Source organism: Gopherus flavomarginatus, chromosome 1 (assembly GCF_025201925.1).
Source record: "Gopherus flavomarginatus isolate rGopFla2 chromosome 1, rGopFla2.mat.asm, whole genome shotgun sequence".
Lineage (NCBI taxonomy): Eukaryota > Metazoa > Chordata > Testudines > Testudinidae > Gopherus > Gopherus flavomarginatus.
The window spans coordinates 307,731,193-307,747,460 of NC_066617.1; the positions used below are offsets into that span (position 1 = coordinate 307,731,193).

The 16,268-nt window shown below is 43.7% G+C and overlaps 1 protein-coding gene across 2 annotated transcripts in view; it reads right to left on the minus strand.

Moving 5' to 3' along the window:
- The window catches only part of OLFM4 (olfactomedin 4), a 35,917-nt gene that overhangs the window by 12,088 nt on the left and 7,561 nt on the right, over nucleotides 1-16,268 (minus strand). For both annotated transcript variants that reach the window (XM_050949305.1, XM_050949297.1), the window contains 2 exons: nucleotides 4,151-4,363; nucleotides 3,157-3,310 (listed from right to left, as the gene is read on the minus strand). In XM_050949305.1, coding sequence (XP_050805262.1) covers nucleotides 3,157-3,310; nucleotides 4,151-4,363 — 367 coding nt within the window. The remainder of the gene's footprint in view (nucleotides 1-3,156; nucleotides 3,311-4,150; nucleotides 4,364-16,268) is intronic.

A 16,268-nucleotide genomic window follows, 5' to 3' on the forward strand; every position in this document is an offset into this window, starting at 1 on the left:
GGAGAAAATGTATGGAAATCCGTGTATAACTGCTTAAAGGCGTGCTAGGGAGTTTTGACAGTCTAGTGTGTGCAACTATTCACATCCTCCAAAGGGACTCATCCAGGAAATCCAACAAGCTCACTTACTCGCCCCCTGTTCCCAAACTGCAACTTCTCCCTCCCACTTTCTGTTAAGGAAATGGACTATACTGTGTGCAATCAGTGTAGAAAGTTGAACAATATGACATGAAATGAAAGATTGCACCCACTGCAAAGAAAGTGCAATTCATCTGTTCCCCTTCCTTCCTTCCCTCCCCACCATGCACACAGTCAGGCTAAGCAGGCTTTGTGTGGTCAATTATACAGCAGGTTAGGGATCTGAATCTTTGTCTCTATCTAGGTATTTACACAGTAGTAGCTGAGCAGCAACACTTCCTAACAGACAGGAAAATCCCCAGGCTCTCCACAGTTGCTATTCCAGTCTTGGGCTGGAGTAGGAACCATGGCACTGATATAATCCCCGTCAGCATGGTTTATTGTCATTGGATCTCCCCCTAATGGCACACCCAGAAATCACAATCCCACCCTGCTCCCAAACTCCCACCAAACCTTGTTTTGACCTATTTGAAATTGGTGGCAACTTACCTCTAATATGCATAAGATATACAGAGTCCCTCCCTGTGGCCTCTCCACAGCTTCACACACCCCTACCATTGCAGTAGGGGCCTTCTGAAGCCTCTGTGCCAATGGAGGAATTGCACCCAGAAACCCTCCAAAAAGTAATCAGCTAGATCCTCAACTGGTATAAACTGTCATAGTCCAACCAAAGTCAGTGGAGCTATGGAAACTTATGCCAGTGAGGATCTGGCCTTCTATGTCATTCCCGGTGCTAAGAAAGCTGCTGTGCCCTGCAGGCACGCCACATTCAAGTCAATCGGAAAGAGATCCACTAACCCTGAAATGAGCCCCTCCTCCTCTTACATACACCTGCTGAACACAGCACTGTGGTTAAAGGTTTTAGCACTTTTTAACTATAAGAAAGACTTGTTCTCAGGCTTGAGAAGAAAGAGGCAGCCTCTCTCTACACACCATCACCCTCAATAAATCAATGAAATGCCCTTCAAATGCTTTTTAAACCCTACACTTTCCACTGAACAATTGGTAAGCCTTTCCTAAGGATTAGCAAAGGACTTTAGAGTGTATTTCCCTCTCCCCACCCCCACATCATCTGACCCAACAGAGAAAGTGCTGTTCATTTTTCCTATCAGAGACAAACGGCACTGGCTGCCTGCAGTGCTGGCAAGCCCTGAAGAGGCCACAGAGGGAAAACTTTTATTTCTACCAGTTCCTCTCTCTTGCTAATGGGAAGCTTGAAATAACTGACCTGAAGGTGGTAGGAGGCAAGTACAGGTAGGTAATAGACGTGCACTATCTGTACAGTGAAAAGTGCTCTGCTTTGTTCAAAGGTTTCTCCAAACTCTTTGTTATTAGTCTGGTTCACCTCTGATTTGCTAGCCAAATTGTTAGGTAAGGTGAAAAAGCAGTCTTCTTCCTCAATTGTATTATGAACATTCTGCTTTAGAATAATTTGGCAAAAAGAAGTCATAAAAATGCATACAAGGGAGTAACACTGCTTGAAAAATCCTCTTGCCTATTCATTAGTGACTGGGAAGCTTTCCCTTAAGGAAAGCTATCAATTGCTGCAGAATTTAAACTTTCTTAAAAAAAAATAAAATAAAAGAGTGAAATCCTGGCTCCATTGAAGACAATGGCAAAATTCCCACTGAGTTTAATGGAACTAGGATTTCATGGCTCAGAATAAATTTCTGCATATTAATGAAAAATGTAAACTATGCAATTTTGTCTTCTTGAATCTGCATACAAACAGCTCCAGTGCATCAGCTGCTTCTCAAATTTCCCAAGCAGCAGTAGAGTGACATTGACAAGATACAAATCACTTTAACAGAAGTTAATCATGATCAGAGTTAGTCAGAAAAAACATCTCTCTCAAAACTGGGTGACTGGGCAACAAAATGGTAGATGAAATTCAATGTTGATAAATACAAAGTAATGCACATTGGAAAACATAAATCCAACTACATGTATAAAATGATGGGGTCTAAATTAGCTGTTACCAATCAAGAAAGAGACCTTAGAGTCATTGTGGATAGTTCTCTGAAAATATCTATTCAATGTGCAGTGACAGTCAAAAAAGCAAACAGAATGCTGGGAATCATTAAGAAAGGGATAGATAATAAGACAGAAAATATCATATTGCCTCTATATAAACCTATGGTACGACCACATCTTGAATACTGCATACCGATGTGATCGCCCCATCTCAAAGGAGATAGATTGGAATTGGAAAAGAATCAGAGAAGGGCAACAAAAATTATTAGGGGTTGGAGCGTCTGCCATATGAGGAGAGATTAATAAGAGACTGGGACTTTTCAGATTTGAAAAAAGATGACTAAATGGGGATATGATAGAGGTCTATAAAATCATGACTGGTGCAGAGAAAGTAAATAAGGAAGTGGTTTTTTACTCCTCATAACACAAGAACTAGGGGTCACCAAATGGAATTAATAGGCAGCAGGTTTAAAACAAACAAAAGGAAGTATTTTTTCACAAAATGCACAGTCAACCTGTGGAACTCTCTGCCAGAGGATGTTGTGAAGGCCAAGACTATAAACAGGGTTCAAAAAAGAACTAGATAAACTCATGAAGGATAAGTCCATCAATGGCTATTAGCCAAGATGGGCAGGGATGGGGAGATCACTAGATGATTACCTGTTCTGTTCATTCCCTCTGGGGCACCTGACATTGGCCACTGTTGGAAGACATGATATTGGGCTAGATGGACCTTTGGTCTGACCCAATATGGCCTTTCTTATGTTCTTATATTATACCACAAAAAGAGAGTTTGAAAGAAGCACAAAACATTACTTTTCATACTTTTGTATTGTTTTCCAACTTTTTCCACTAGAAAAACAGTATAAGAGTACATGAAAGTGTTTGTTTCCTGCTCTCATCTTTTATACCAGCCTGTTGCTGAAAGGTTAATACATGTCTGGCAAATTTTCCAGGACCTGTGCTTTATTGTCATTTCATTTAACTCAGTCTTCTTCCTACTTCTACCATCCCTTCTCATATGATTTAAACACAGAATGCTTACCTGGTGGGAAATAGGAGGGTGGAGTGGTTTGATTTCTATCCTTTTCACATTCCTTCAATCGATTCTGCAGTGTCACAATTTCTCGACGGATTGCAAGGATATTGTTTTTGTCCAGTGATTCCAGATCATTTACCATGAGAGTCAGATTCCTAATCTGGAGAAATAAAAATTCAGCATGACTTTAAATTATGGTCAACTTTATATCACAAACATTCTAGGCTGGATTTATCATTTCACAAAAGATGCTGCAGAACAAGTTTTAGGAAATGTTCCCAAGAATATGTTTTAGCATAAACATCAGGTCTCATGCAGATGTGTGTAACTACAAGAAAATGTTTGTGTCTTAAGCACTCAATCATATATCGTAATGCTAAAGATCACCCCAAAATGTCCAATAAGGCTTACTTGGTTATTAACTGTTACCTATAAATAATTTCAGCCATGCAGACGTGTCTTGAAATTTTACCTGCCCAGATAAATAATCTATGCACACACCCATTTAATGTTGAAGAAGACAGTGAAGAAACTAATGATATTTTATTTACCATCAAAAGCAATCATTCACTCCAGGTGAATGAATGATCGTTTTGAAAATTTGATTTATTGAATATTGGGAAGGTATGAGTCTTTTCCAGTTCTTGATTTTATATTAATCAGGTCACTGCCCTAATAAGTTAAGATTTTAATTATATTTGTTAGAGCACAGAAGCTTTCAAGCATAGGTGCCCAGAAATTAATATTTATTATAATAATTTAGACAGCATATTTATTTAATATAGCAGCATCCAAGAACTTTAGCTTTCAGTCACACAAATGACAAAAATTGCCATTTTTTGCCAGATATGAAGAAACATGTTAAAGCCAAGATTTGCTTAAATTTACACTGATTTAAATCCAGAGTAACTCCACTGACAATAGTAGGGACATTCCAGATTTCACTGGTGTAATAGAGAACTGAATATTTCTGAATGGCAGAATAACCCTCATACTCTACCTCCACGTATAGTTGTTCAACAATCACATTGCTTCCAACAAGCGTGGATTTCAGCTGAGTGACCAGTCTCTGCATTTCATTGATTTCCAGTTTCAGTAACTGAAAGTCCAACTCAGTGTAAGAAACACTGGTTGACTCCATATGTTGCACCTTGATGGTTAGGTTTCGGATTTTCAGTTCATACATTTCAATTGCTTTGGTATATTGGCTAACCTGAAAAAAAAAAGCACATTTTCAAGTTTAGTTTAGCATATATCACAGGCATGTTTGACATCTTTATTACATGCATTTATATATAAATTTGACAAATTCTGCCTTCATTTACACCTGTGCATTACTAAGGGCAGAATTTCATTCATAATCTTCATTTTTTTATTTCTCACTATAACAAGGGCAACCTCATTGTGAGCAACCCCTTATGGCCAGAGGTCACCCTGCAGCACCTGCCTGTTTCCCCCTCAACGGCCCCTTATGCAGACTCCACACTCTTTTTCTGGGGTCAAAATACCCCTTGTTGGGACCTAGGATTATTCACAAAAGAAACTCAAAATAAAACTCACAGTCCCAAATTAAAGTCCAACAAGCAAACGTTTCTCTTCCTGCTCCCAAGCCACCCTGCTTGGAGAACTTTGGCTGTCTTTCCCCTGCTCTCTCAGGGTCTCTCCTGCCTTAGCAGGCTACTGCCAGCACTTCCTAGCTGGAATCTTGGGCTACATCTATACTGCCCTGCAGTATAGTGCTGCTCTGTAGCTCCCCTGGTGGATGCAGAGGTGTGAACAAAAAGGTTCCTTCTTCCCATTAGTGTAGTCCTGTTTGAAGAAGATTACATGAAGGCAAACTAGGAACCTTATGGGTTGCACCCGAAGCATCCACATGAGTGACTTACAATGCAGCATTGGTGCACTTTGCTATTCATACCCCCGTTGTCCAAACTGCTGGACAGTGTAGATCCGGGATGTCCAACCTATGGCCTGTGGGCTGTACACAGCCCACTAGAGTATTTCATAAGGCCTGCAGCCTGCTTCAGCACAATATACCAGGGATCAGCAACATTTGGTCAGTTTGTTTACCCAGCACATCCTCAGATTCAGCCGATTGTGGCTCCCACTGGCCGTGGTTCGCTGCTCCAGGCCAATGGGGGTGGTGGGAAGCAGTGGCCAGCATATCCCTCGGCCCGCGTCACTTCCCACGGCCCCCATTAGCCTGGAGCGGCGACCCACAGCCAGGGGTAGCTGCAATCGGCTAAACCTGAGGATGCAGCAGGTAAACAAACCGGTCCAGCCCACCAAGGGGCTTACCCTGGCGGGCTGCGTGCCAAAGAGTGACGATTCCTGCAATATACTAACGGCCGATTCATTAGTGTTTTGTCCTCACGTTTACATCATTTTAGTTTACACAAGTGTGTAAATAGACAATACCGTACATAGAAACAACCTATCTAAATACATACAAAACAAGCTGAACTTCAACTATAAATCAATATGGGTGACTTCAAATCTTATTAAAATATGTAGAATCTGTTTGGTCCACATAAGGTTTATGTGGCACTCCTGTGTAATAAGGTTGGGCACATTGGTGTAGATAAACCATAGTCACAAATCCCAGGACTCTGCTGGAGCCTCCTCACTCCCAGCAGTCTTTGCTCTCCTTGAGTTCAGCTTTCAGCTACTTTTTATAGGGGAATTACCTGATCCCTGTCAGGTGTGCCTCTTTCAGTAACCAGGGTTGGCTGCCCCAGCAATACCAGGTTTACAATGGTGCCGAGGTGCTGGGCCCACACTCAGAAGGGGCCTTGGCCCGGTCTGCTCCATTTGAACTGAGCCCTGAGGCCCCGCCAGCCCGCTGGCTCCTCTCTGCCACCTGGCCCCACCCACCTTCTCTCCGCCTCCTGGCCAGACCCCAGTGCAGCTCTGGTTTTGGCCACTCTCAGCCAGCATAGGGGGGAAGGGGCAGTGTCGGGGGCATGGCTGGGTCCCTCCAGGCAAAAGGGTCCTGAAAGGCTGCCCAGGGCAGGGGCAGGCCCTCGCCTGGGTGATCACGCTGCTCCCAAGGAGCCAGAGCAATTTCCCGTCCCGGGAACTAGCCCAGTCCTAGCCATGCTACCGGCTCGGCTCAGCCCAGCTGACACAGTCACCTCCCAGCAGCAGTGAGTTCAGCCGGGGGGTGGGGTGTGAGGGGAGTGTGTGTCTGGGGTGCTAGTGGGGGGTGCTGGGCTGTGAGGGGGTGGGGATGCTGGGCAGTGGGGGAGGTTTATGTGTTTTGGGGTGCTAGGGAGTGGGGGTTCTGTGGGTGCAGGACAGTTGTGGTCGGGGTGTAGGGTGGTGCTCAGTAGTTATGATGTGGCTAGGGTGACCAGATGTCCCATTTTTAAAGGGACAGTCACATGGTTTGGGACTTTTTCTTATACAGGCATCTATTATCCCCCACCGCCCCATCCCGTTTTTTCATAGTTGCTATCTGGTAACCCTAGGTGGAGCTGTGGGTGCGGGTGCACTGGGCAGAGTGGTGATGTGCAGGGCACTGTGCATTTGTGGTGGGGGATATGTGGAGGGGCACCACAAATGGGCATAGCAGGTCCAGGGGATGCTGGGCATAGGGAGCAGGGGGCTGTTTGGCCAGGGAACCATGGGGCATGCCCCAGGTCTGCCCCCCAAGAGGAAGCAGGGCCACCTGGGGGGGGGAGGGCAAGTACAGCAATTTTCTCTGGGTCCCACTGGGGCCCCGTGAGCCCTGGCCCAGCGGCGGTCCGGGTCTTCGGCTGGCATTTCAGCGGCGGGGGGCCCTTCAGTGCTGCCAAAGATGTGAAGTGACTGAAGAGCCCCCCCACCGCCAAAATGCTGCTGAAGACCTGAACCACCGCCAGGTGAGTACAAGCGCCGCAGCTCCCCCACTTTGCCCAGGCCCCCTGAATCCTCTGGGGGGCCCTGAGAGGAAGAGGCGTGCTGGCAGCACAGGGCTGGGTGGGCCATGGTGTATCTGGCAACTGCCAGTTTGTAAACAGTGCCATCGCACTGGGCTGGGTGGAGTGGGGCCACCCCCACTGGGCCATGGCCCATTGCACCTAGCCAGCCCCTCGCTCTGGGGACCGACTTCCCCACGCCATGCTCCACTAACCCCAGGGGGTCCCACAAATATGTTTGGCACCAGGCCCACACAAGGTTAATCCGGCCCTGAGCCCCAGGCCCTCCAGCCTGCACAGGGCAAGCCGCCCGCTTACACTCACTAATGTCCCTCTAGGAGTTAACTTCATCCAGGATTATATAGAATTTCTGGTGCCAGATTCTACCAGGGAATCTGCAGTGATTATTTCAGATAAACAAAGTACATGAAGAATTTGGGGGTATGTCTACACAGCCTGCGGCTGCAAGTCTCTGAGCCCGTCGACAAATGCAGGCTTTCACTATCGTGCTGAAAATAGCAGTGCTAAAAATAGCCCCCTCCCCAGACCTCAGAGCCTATACTCCAGCCTGAGCTGCAACACCTAAACGGCTATTTTTAGCATGGAGTGCAAGCCCGAGTCTGTTGACCTGGGCTCAGAGACTCACTGCTGCAGCCTGTCACTTGCTGTATAGAGTTACTCTCTGGGGCTGAAAAAGATAACGAAAGAGCCACCAATTTATCCAAGATGATTTTCTGTTGACTTCAGTGGGCACTGGTCAGGCCACCACTCTGCAAATAGTATCTAATCTTTTCTGCATTAGAACTAATTGAGTCCCCTGAAGAAGGGGGTATTTTAGCACAGTGCACTATTACAAATCCAATCCATCCATCCTGAAACTGATTTAAATGAAGGCCAGTTGAGGTGAAATAGTTATTTGAGCCTTTAGGTAGAATAAGTGTTGCGCAGCAGCCTCTTCAGATGTGGAACCACTAAACAGATGGCTGGATAAATATACTTTTGCACATGTATCTACTAATGTAAAGGTCATGGTGCAAACACTGTGAAGAAGAATGTCAAGAACATTATGTGAATTTGGAGCATTCTCTGAAAAATTTAAGTTCCATACAAATGGAACATCTTGGGAAAGATATAATCTTCTTCCCATATGACTTAAAACTCTACCCATTCTTCCTTAATGGCATTCCAAAAGGTAAGAAGTATCTCTCAGCAGGAATAAATAGAATTATATTATTGTGTCAAACTAGCAACTCTGAAGTTATGGACTAGAAGGCATTTCCATTATAAGTCCCAATTTTCAGGTGCTTATCACTTCCCTAAATATTACCTTCTGGACTGAAATTGCTCATGCATATTCTCAGACTTAAAATGAATTTGTTGAATTAAAAATTAATTTGGCAACTTTTACATTATCTTAACATGAATTAAGAGTGTTTTGCACCAGTCACAATTTTTTTCAGATCTATTTTAATCAAGAGGACAGTTCTGAAATTGACTTTTAAAAATTTGACATGGGTACAGTTTTTCATTAAAACTAGAGCTTTGCTGTTCTACTGTCCTGGTGATATTGCCTACAGATTCCTGACCAGGGATTTGTAACAACCAGAAAAGAGACTTCCCTCTAATAATTCTTTCCAAGATATACACTGAACATCAGTACATGCTGGGGCAGGTCTTTGGGAGTTTAGTCAATGGTACATCAACACTCGTGCAGGGCAAATAAGATCAATTAAACAAATAATAATGCATCTGACTACTGAATCTCAGTGTTTTAGCTTAAGGAGGCAAACCAAAGATAAGAGGACCCTCTTTTCAGAGTTACAATTTTTCATGCAACTGTGACTGAACTACTTTTTGAGTCTGAGGGAAGCCATTTTACGTAAACTCATAGAAATGTAGAATTGGAAGGGACCTCAGAACCCTGCACTGAGGCTGGTCTAAGTATTATCTAAACCAGGGGTCGGCAACCTCTGGCACGTGGCTCTCCAGGGTAAGCACCCTGGCGGGCCAGGCCAATTTGTTTATCTGCCGCATCAGCAGGTTCAGCCAACCGCAGCTCCCACTCAGGGGCGGCTCCAGGCCCCAGCATGCCAAGCGAGTGCTTGGGGTGGCATGCCGCAGGGGGCACTCTGCTGATCGCCGGGAGGGCGGCAGGTGGCTCCGGTGGACCTTCCGCAGGCATGTCTGCGGAAGGTCCGCTAGTCCCGCAGCTCCGGTGGACCTCCCACAGGCGCTCCTACAAGAGGTCCACCAAAGCCGCAGGACCAGCAGACCGCGGGAACAGCGGACCCTCTGCAGGCACGCCTGCGGGAGGTCCACCAGAGCCGCCTGCCGCCCTCCTGGCGACCGGCAGAGAGCCCCCCACAGCATGCTGCCCTGCTTGGGGCGGCGAAATGTCTAGCGCCGCCCCTGCTCCCACTGGCCGCTGTTCGGCGTCCCAGGCCAATGAGGACGGTGGGAAGCCACGGCCAGTACGTCCCTCAGCCCGCGGCACTTCCCGCCACCCCCCCTTGGCCTGGGATGGTGAACCGCGGCAAGTGGGGGCCCCAATCAACCGAACCTGCTGATGCAGCAGATAAACAAACTGTCCCAGCCCGCCAGGAGCCAATTACCTATACCACAGGCACAAACGTTCAGAAATGTGAGTATCTATCTGGCGAGTCGCATGCCAGAGGTTGCCGACCCCTGCTCTAGACCATCCCTGGAAGATGTTTGTCTAATCTGTTCTTAAAAACCTACAGTGACGGAGATTCCACAACCTCCCTAGGCAATTTATTCCAGTGCTTAACTACCTTTATAGTTAGGAAGTTTTTCCTAACGTGTAACCTAAATCTCCCTTGCTGCGACTTAAGCCCATTACTTCTGTCCTCAGTGGTTAAGGAGAACAATTTTTCACCCTCTTCTTTATAACAACCTTTTAGGTTCCTGAAAACTGTTTTCACCTCCCTCCTCAGTCTACTCCTTTCCTGACAAAACAAGCCCAGTCTTTTCAATCTTTTCTCGTAGGTCATGTTTTCTAGACCTTTAATCATTTTTTGTTACTCTCCTCTGGACTTCCACCAATTTGTCCACATCTTTTCAGTGTGGTGCCCAGAACTGGACACCATACTCCAACTGAGGCTTTATCAGTGCTGAGTAGAATGGAAGAATTACTTCTCATGTCTTGCTTACAACACTCCTGCTAATACATCCCAGCATGATGTTCAGGTTTTTTTGCAACAATATTACATGGTTCACTCATATTCCATTTGTGATGCCACATAACCCCTAGATCCTTTTCTGCAGTATGTTCCTACACAGTTATGTCCATTTTGTATTTGTGCAATTGATTATTCCTTCCTAAAGGTAGTACTTTGCGTATGTCTTTACTGAATTTCATCCTGTTTATTTCAGACCATTTCTCTAGTTTGTCAAGATCATTTTGAATTCTAATCCTGTCCTCCAAAGCACTTGCAATCCCTTCCAGCTTGGTATTGTCAACAAATTTTATAAGTGTACTCTCTATGCCGTTATCCAAACCATTTATGAAGATATTGAATAAAACCAGACCCAGGACAGATTCCTGCAGGACCCCATTCAATATGCCCTTCCAGCTCAAATGTGAACTATTGATAAATACTCTCTGTATACGCTTTTCCAACCAGTTGTGCACCCACCTTATAGCAGGGCCATCCAGAGAGGGGAACAAGTGAGGCAATTTGTCCCAGGCCCTGCAGGGGCCCCCATGAGAATATAGTATTCTATAGTAATGCAACTTTTTTTTATGGAAGGGGCCCCCAAAATTGCTTTGCCCCAGGCCCTCTGAATTCTCTGGACAGCCCTGCCTTATAGTAGGTTCATCTAGGCTATATATCTCTAGTTTTCTTATGAGAAGGACATGTGAGACAGTATCAAAAGCCTTACTAAAATCAAGATATATCACATCTGCTGTGTCCACACTATCCACAAGGGTTGTTACCTTGTCAAAGAAGAATTTTAGGTTGACGTAATTTTTTCTTCACAAATTCATATTGACTGCTACTTGTCACCTTATTTTTTCTAGGGGCTTGCAAATTGTTTAATTATTTGCTCCTTTATCTTTCCAGGTACCAAAGATAAGCTGACTGGTCTATAATTCCCTGGGTTGTCCTTATTCCCCTTTTTATAGATAGGTACTATATTTGCCCTTTTCCAGGACGCTGGGATCTCTCCCATCTTCCCTGAGTTCTCAGAGATAATTGCTAATGGCTCAGCAATATCTTCAGTAGTTTCTTCAGCAGTTTCTTAAGTATTCTATGATGTATTTCATCAGGCCCTGCCATCTTGAAGACATTTAACTTGTTCTTTCCTTATTTTAGCCTCATATCCTACCCTATTTACACATATGTTCACTATGTTATCCAATCACTGCTAATTTTTTTGGTGAAAATATAAACAAAAAAAGGCAGTTAACACTTCAGACATTACTGTGTTTTCTGTTATTATCTTTCCCTCGTCATTGAGTAATAGGCCTCGCCTGACCTTGGTCATCTTCTTGCTTCTCATATATTTGTAAAATCTTTTCTTGTTACTCTTTATGTCTCTAGCTAGATTAATCTTGGGGGAGGGGGGGTTGGCCTTTCTAATTTTGTCCCTTCGTGCTTCTGTTGGGTTTTTTTAATATTCATCCTCTGTAATTTCACCTAGTTTCCACTTTTGTATGACTCTTTTTTGAGTTTCAGGTCTTTGAATATCTCCTGGTTACACCAACTGAGTCACTGATTTACACCAACTGAGGATATGGCTCTCATAGTTTTAGTCCTGTATAAATTCAAGCTAAGGAATAATAAAATGTATTGTACTTGGCAATCAAAACAAATAGTGTCTGTTTAAATTTATCTCCATATATGGAGCTAACTGACTGTACATTCACCATAGGTATGTTTAAATTTCCCTACCTCCACCCTAACATGGACCAGTCCATAGAGCAAGATCCATGTTGTTTGAAGAGAGGATTTAGATGTATTCTGACTACCATGCTACTCACAAAAATCCAATGAGAGCTGGGAGATTTCACCAGTAACCTCTGTGGGGAAGATGTTTAAAAGTTGGTGTCTAAACTGCGCCTATAAAATTTGCACATGAACCCACCGCATGCATAAAAATACATTTGCATTTGCAAACTGGTGAGCACAAAGTAGGCAACCATGTGGAGAAAACACGTACTGATATGTACAATTACCTATACCACAGGCACAAATGTTCAGAAATGTGAGTATCTATCCTGATGTTCATAATATCAAAATACTTTAAGAAAACAAATGCTTTAAAAGAAAAGCTAGTTGCCAAAAATATGTCAAATCTGCCATCCGTTGAAGTCAGTGGAATACCTGCATAAGTAAGGGCTACTCTCATAAGTAAGAGCTTCAGGCCTGAGCCCAGGTGTTTTGGTTTTCTCAGATGTATTGATCTGTTTTCTTCAATTTGGCCAAAATGCAGAGGGCTAGCGCAAGGCAGAGCACTACCTAAGCCCTATTTGGAGTGTGTTACACAGCTCAGTCTTCCTTCTACCTCAGACAGCCAGGCCATCTAGGAGAATGCCTCCCATGATGGCTGCTCTAATGCTTGGCAGTTAGACCCATTTTGCCTTAATAGCTTGTGATTGTATCTACCTGTGGAGGATTGTGTTGAAACCATCTGCTCCCCTCTAACAGGCCAACACACCATCTCAGAAATCTAGTACATAAACCACATTTTTGGGTACAGATCAGTATTCACCATGCATCTCACATTCATCACAGAACTTTGCAGTGGGGTTTGAGCAGTGCATAAGCCTTGTGGTGGACCTCTGCAGGAGGTGAATTTCACCCTTAAAGAAATATAAAATTCATCTATTTTAGGCATGCATAAGAATAATTCCTATCTAGTTTTTCCTGCTTTGCAAGCACTGTCACACTAAGGGCCTGAAAAGGGCAGAGAGAGAATCTGTAATGTTCATTTATTGTGTCAGTTACCCAAAACTGGTATTTATCAACACAGGTTTCTCAGCATGCAAGCAGACACTCCTCCAGCACGCAGGTGGAGGGTGGGGGTGGAGGAATGAGGAAGCAGAAGGAAGGCATAAAATGAAAAAGGATGGAGAAGGAGGAAAAGGGGCATAGAAATGACATGAGCAAGCAATTCACGTACAAGTGCATTGGCCACAGGCAAGTCTGACCTCCATGATCACATGGTGAGCATGCCACCTGCACGGCATATAACCCAGCCTGAGATCAAGAGGAATATTTCCAACAGAATAATCTATCCTGAATATAGTTTTCCTCTCTGTTAGGCAGGTGTGTTTGCGCTTCCTGTTTTTATTGCCCAAGCATGTTCTGGGCATTGTGGTCAAAGCACTGAAAGGTACATTCTCCCAGAGGGTTAAAGTTGCTATTCTTCCCTTTTAATGAGGTGCACAAAGAGAGCCATACTCCTCTTCACTGTTGTGAACAAAGCTGATTCCTGCATTAGTCTAACAGGTTAATTTTTTCATCATAATAATTACAGATGAAAAAATTAGTCCAACATTTTCAAGCTACACTTTTTTACTGATTTGGGATATCAGAGTATCTCTTTGTGAAATTCACTGCCTGCTGAGTTTACAAAAGGGCCCCTCTTGGTTGTTGAATTAGCAGCCTACAATCAGACAAAAGCTTAGAGATTCAATCAGGTTGTATATCTAGGACTTCTAATACATGTATAGCACCTCTTAAGGAGCTGGATCCTACAAGTCTTACTCAGGAAAATCTCCCATTAGCTTCAAATGGAGTTTTGACTAAGCAAGTAAGGAAAGATTGAACCCAATCACAATGGGATGATGAAATGTAGTTATGGCATTTGGGTCACATCCTCAGCTGGTGTAAATTAGCAAGTTGTAAACTAACTTCCATGGTGCTACATCTATTTAAATTAGTTGAGGATCAGCTTGTTATTCTTTGCAAAGTGGTTCTCAGATTCAAAACCGAAATTGAAGTACTTATGATTTGCCTAGTTGTTTCAAATTTCACAGTAGTTCAGTAGATGGTCCCACTCCATAATGTGTAAAGACAAGTCTGTGCTGCAAAATTGGATGTGGATCTGAACATCCCCATAATTTGGGGGTGCTTGGAACCCAGAATTTTGGTTCAGACCCCTCTATCGCTAGGATGAGTTGGGAGATCTTTTGGTTTTATTTTGTCCATAGGTATTTTCAGGAAACAAGCAGTACATTGGGTTACACACTGAGGGGTATCTTTACAACTAGAAAGGTAAGAAACTCATTTCAAAGGAAGCCTGAGAAATATGTTTACGTGAGACAAGTACAGATATGCACATAGATTCAAGCGTCTTCTGCCCCTCTCCAGACATTTCAATTTTACTTGAACTCAGAGACAAACAGGTCAACGCCTGGTATCTTTTTTGTTCTATAGTCAAGCAACATAATAACTAACTATGAAATTGTAATAACTCCACAGTTAAGCAAAAATACAGTTTGTTTTCATTTCTGACCTGATATCTCTTTGCCTGGGATCACATTGGAGGATCTGTCAGACTGTATCTAACTGGATATATTGTAACACTGTTTGGCTGATCAGACTCAAAGTGGTAAAGTGCAGTGAAACTCAGATTAGGTCAAGTTTTTTTTGGTATCCACCACTGGAGTTGAAAAGTGAGAGCCAACTCCTGAACTGGTATACACTGCCAGAGCTCCATTGACTTCAAGAAAATGACATCAGCTGAGGATCTGGTCACTAGAGTCCAGCCATTTTTTTAATAGAGAATGACTACAGGGTTTCAAAAAAGCAGCCAGTTCCTGCCAGCCATACTTGGTCCTTATTCAGGCAAAACTCCCAATGCAGAGTTTCACTTCAATAGGAGATTGGCTTCAAGTGGGTCTTATTTCATTCCTCTCTGATTTGGGAGGGCCTTGCAGAATTAGTCCAAGTTTCAGGATGGAAATTATAAACCTGATCCTGTCCTATTGCTAGCAATTGAAATTTTGCAACTGACCACAGTGGGAGCACTTTGGAGCCCTTAAATAGCTAATGTCTTCCTGGATCATTAGTGTCAAGTTCCATATTGGTCCTAAAGTGATCAGATAGCTCTTGTGCCAAGAGACACTGAGATTTGTCAAATTGTCTTCATACCTTCACTGACAACTGAATGTATGTCATCGTTAGCACTAGTTATTTCAAAGCAAATTATTGTAACTTAAAAGACCTTCTATAGGATTATGCCCCCACACACACATATTGTTGTGTTTTTATGCATAATTTCTTATCTATTCTTGATTATACTAGAAGAGAGTTATGAATATTTATGGTTAGAATTTATAATTCACTGCTGTGCCTTTTCTACTGATTAATTCAAGGACACTTCATTTCTTAAGATGTCTGGCTCCTGGAGAAGTCAAACACTTTCTCACGGACACCTAATTTAAACCCTGAATATTCATATACCAGCAAAAATCAAATGTAGGTTCTCCTTCTCTCAAGAAACCACGGTAGTCCCCTAGTTTTGTCTGCTTTTTGCAAGAAAAATGAGCTCTGAATCCTTGTAACAAACAAGCAAAGTAGTGTATGGGTAAGGAGTTTGTCTTTAACTAGAATACATAATTCCTCAGTCATTGCTAGAGCATCAGATGTCGACAGAGAAAATAACTGATTTTTTTTTCAACTGTTATGAGAATGGAGGAGGTCAGGGGGTGGACTTTTGCCCATGCTTCAACCTGGGCTGAGCTGACATTTGCTCTCTTTTCCCTCATTCCCTCCCATAAGCTGGTTACATATAAGTAATAACACAGGAGGGAGCACGAATCATAGCTTCCTCTGTGACTGTATATAGCAATTACAAGCCAACAAGACTGTTCCATGGTTCATAGAGTAGCATAGCTCTCCATCCATCCCTCCAAGAACACCATGTGCCTAGAGGCAGAGCCGTCCCTTGGGTAGGGTGAATTGGGGTGACCGCTCTGGGCCCCATGCTTTGGGAAGCCCTGCGGGCTGGTGCAATTGGCCGGCACAGTTGGTCCCAGAAAAGACGGATCCATCACTTTCACCCCAGGCCCCAAACCTCCCTGGGAACTGCCTATAGGCCTAGGAATGAGGCCTGAGGATACTTGAAAATCATGTTATTTAAGGCCCTGCGTGCATGCTACAATATTGAATATTTTATGTTTAATCACCCTTTTCCTTGCAATTTTTACGTGCCCCTCGCTGCAGTTGCTTGGAAGGCAGGCCCTGC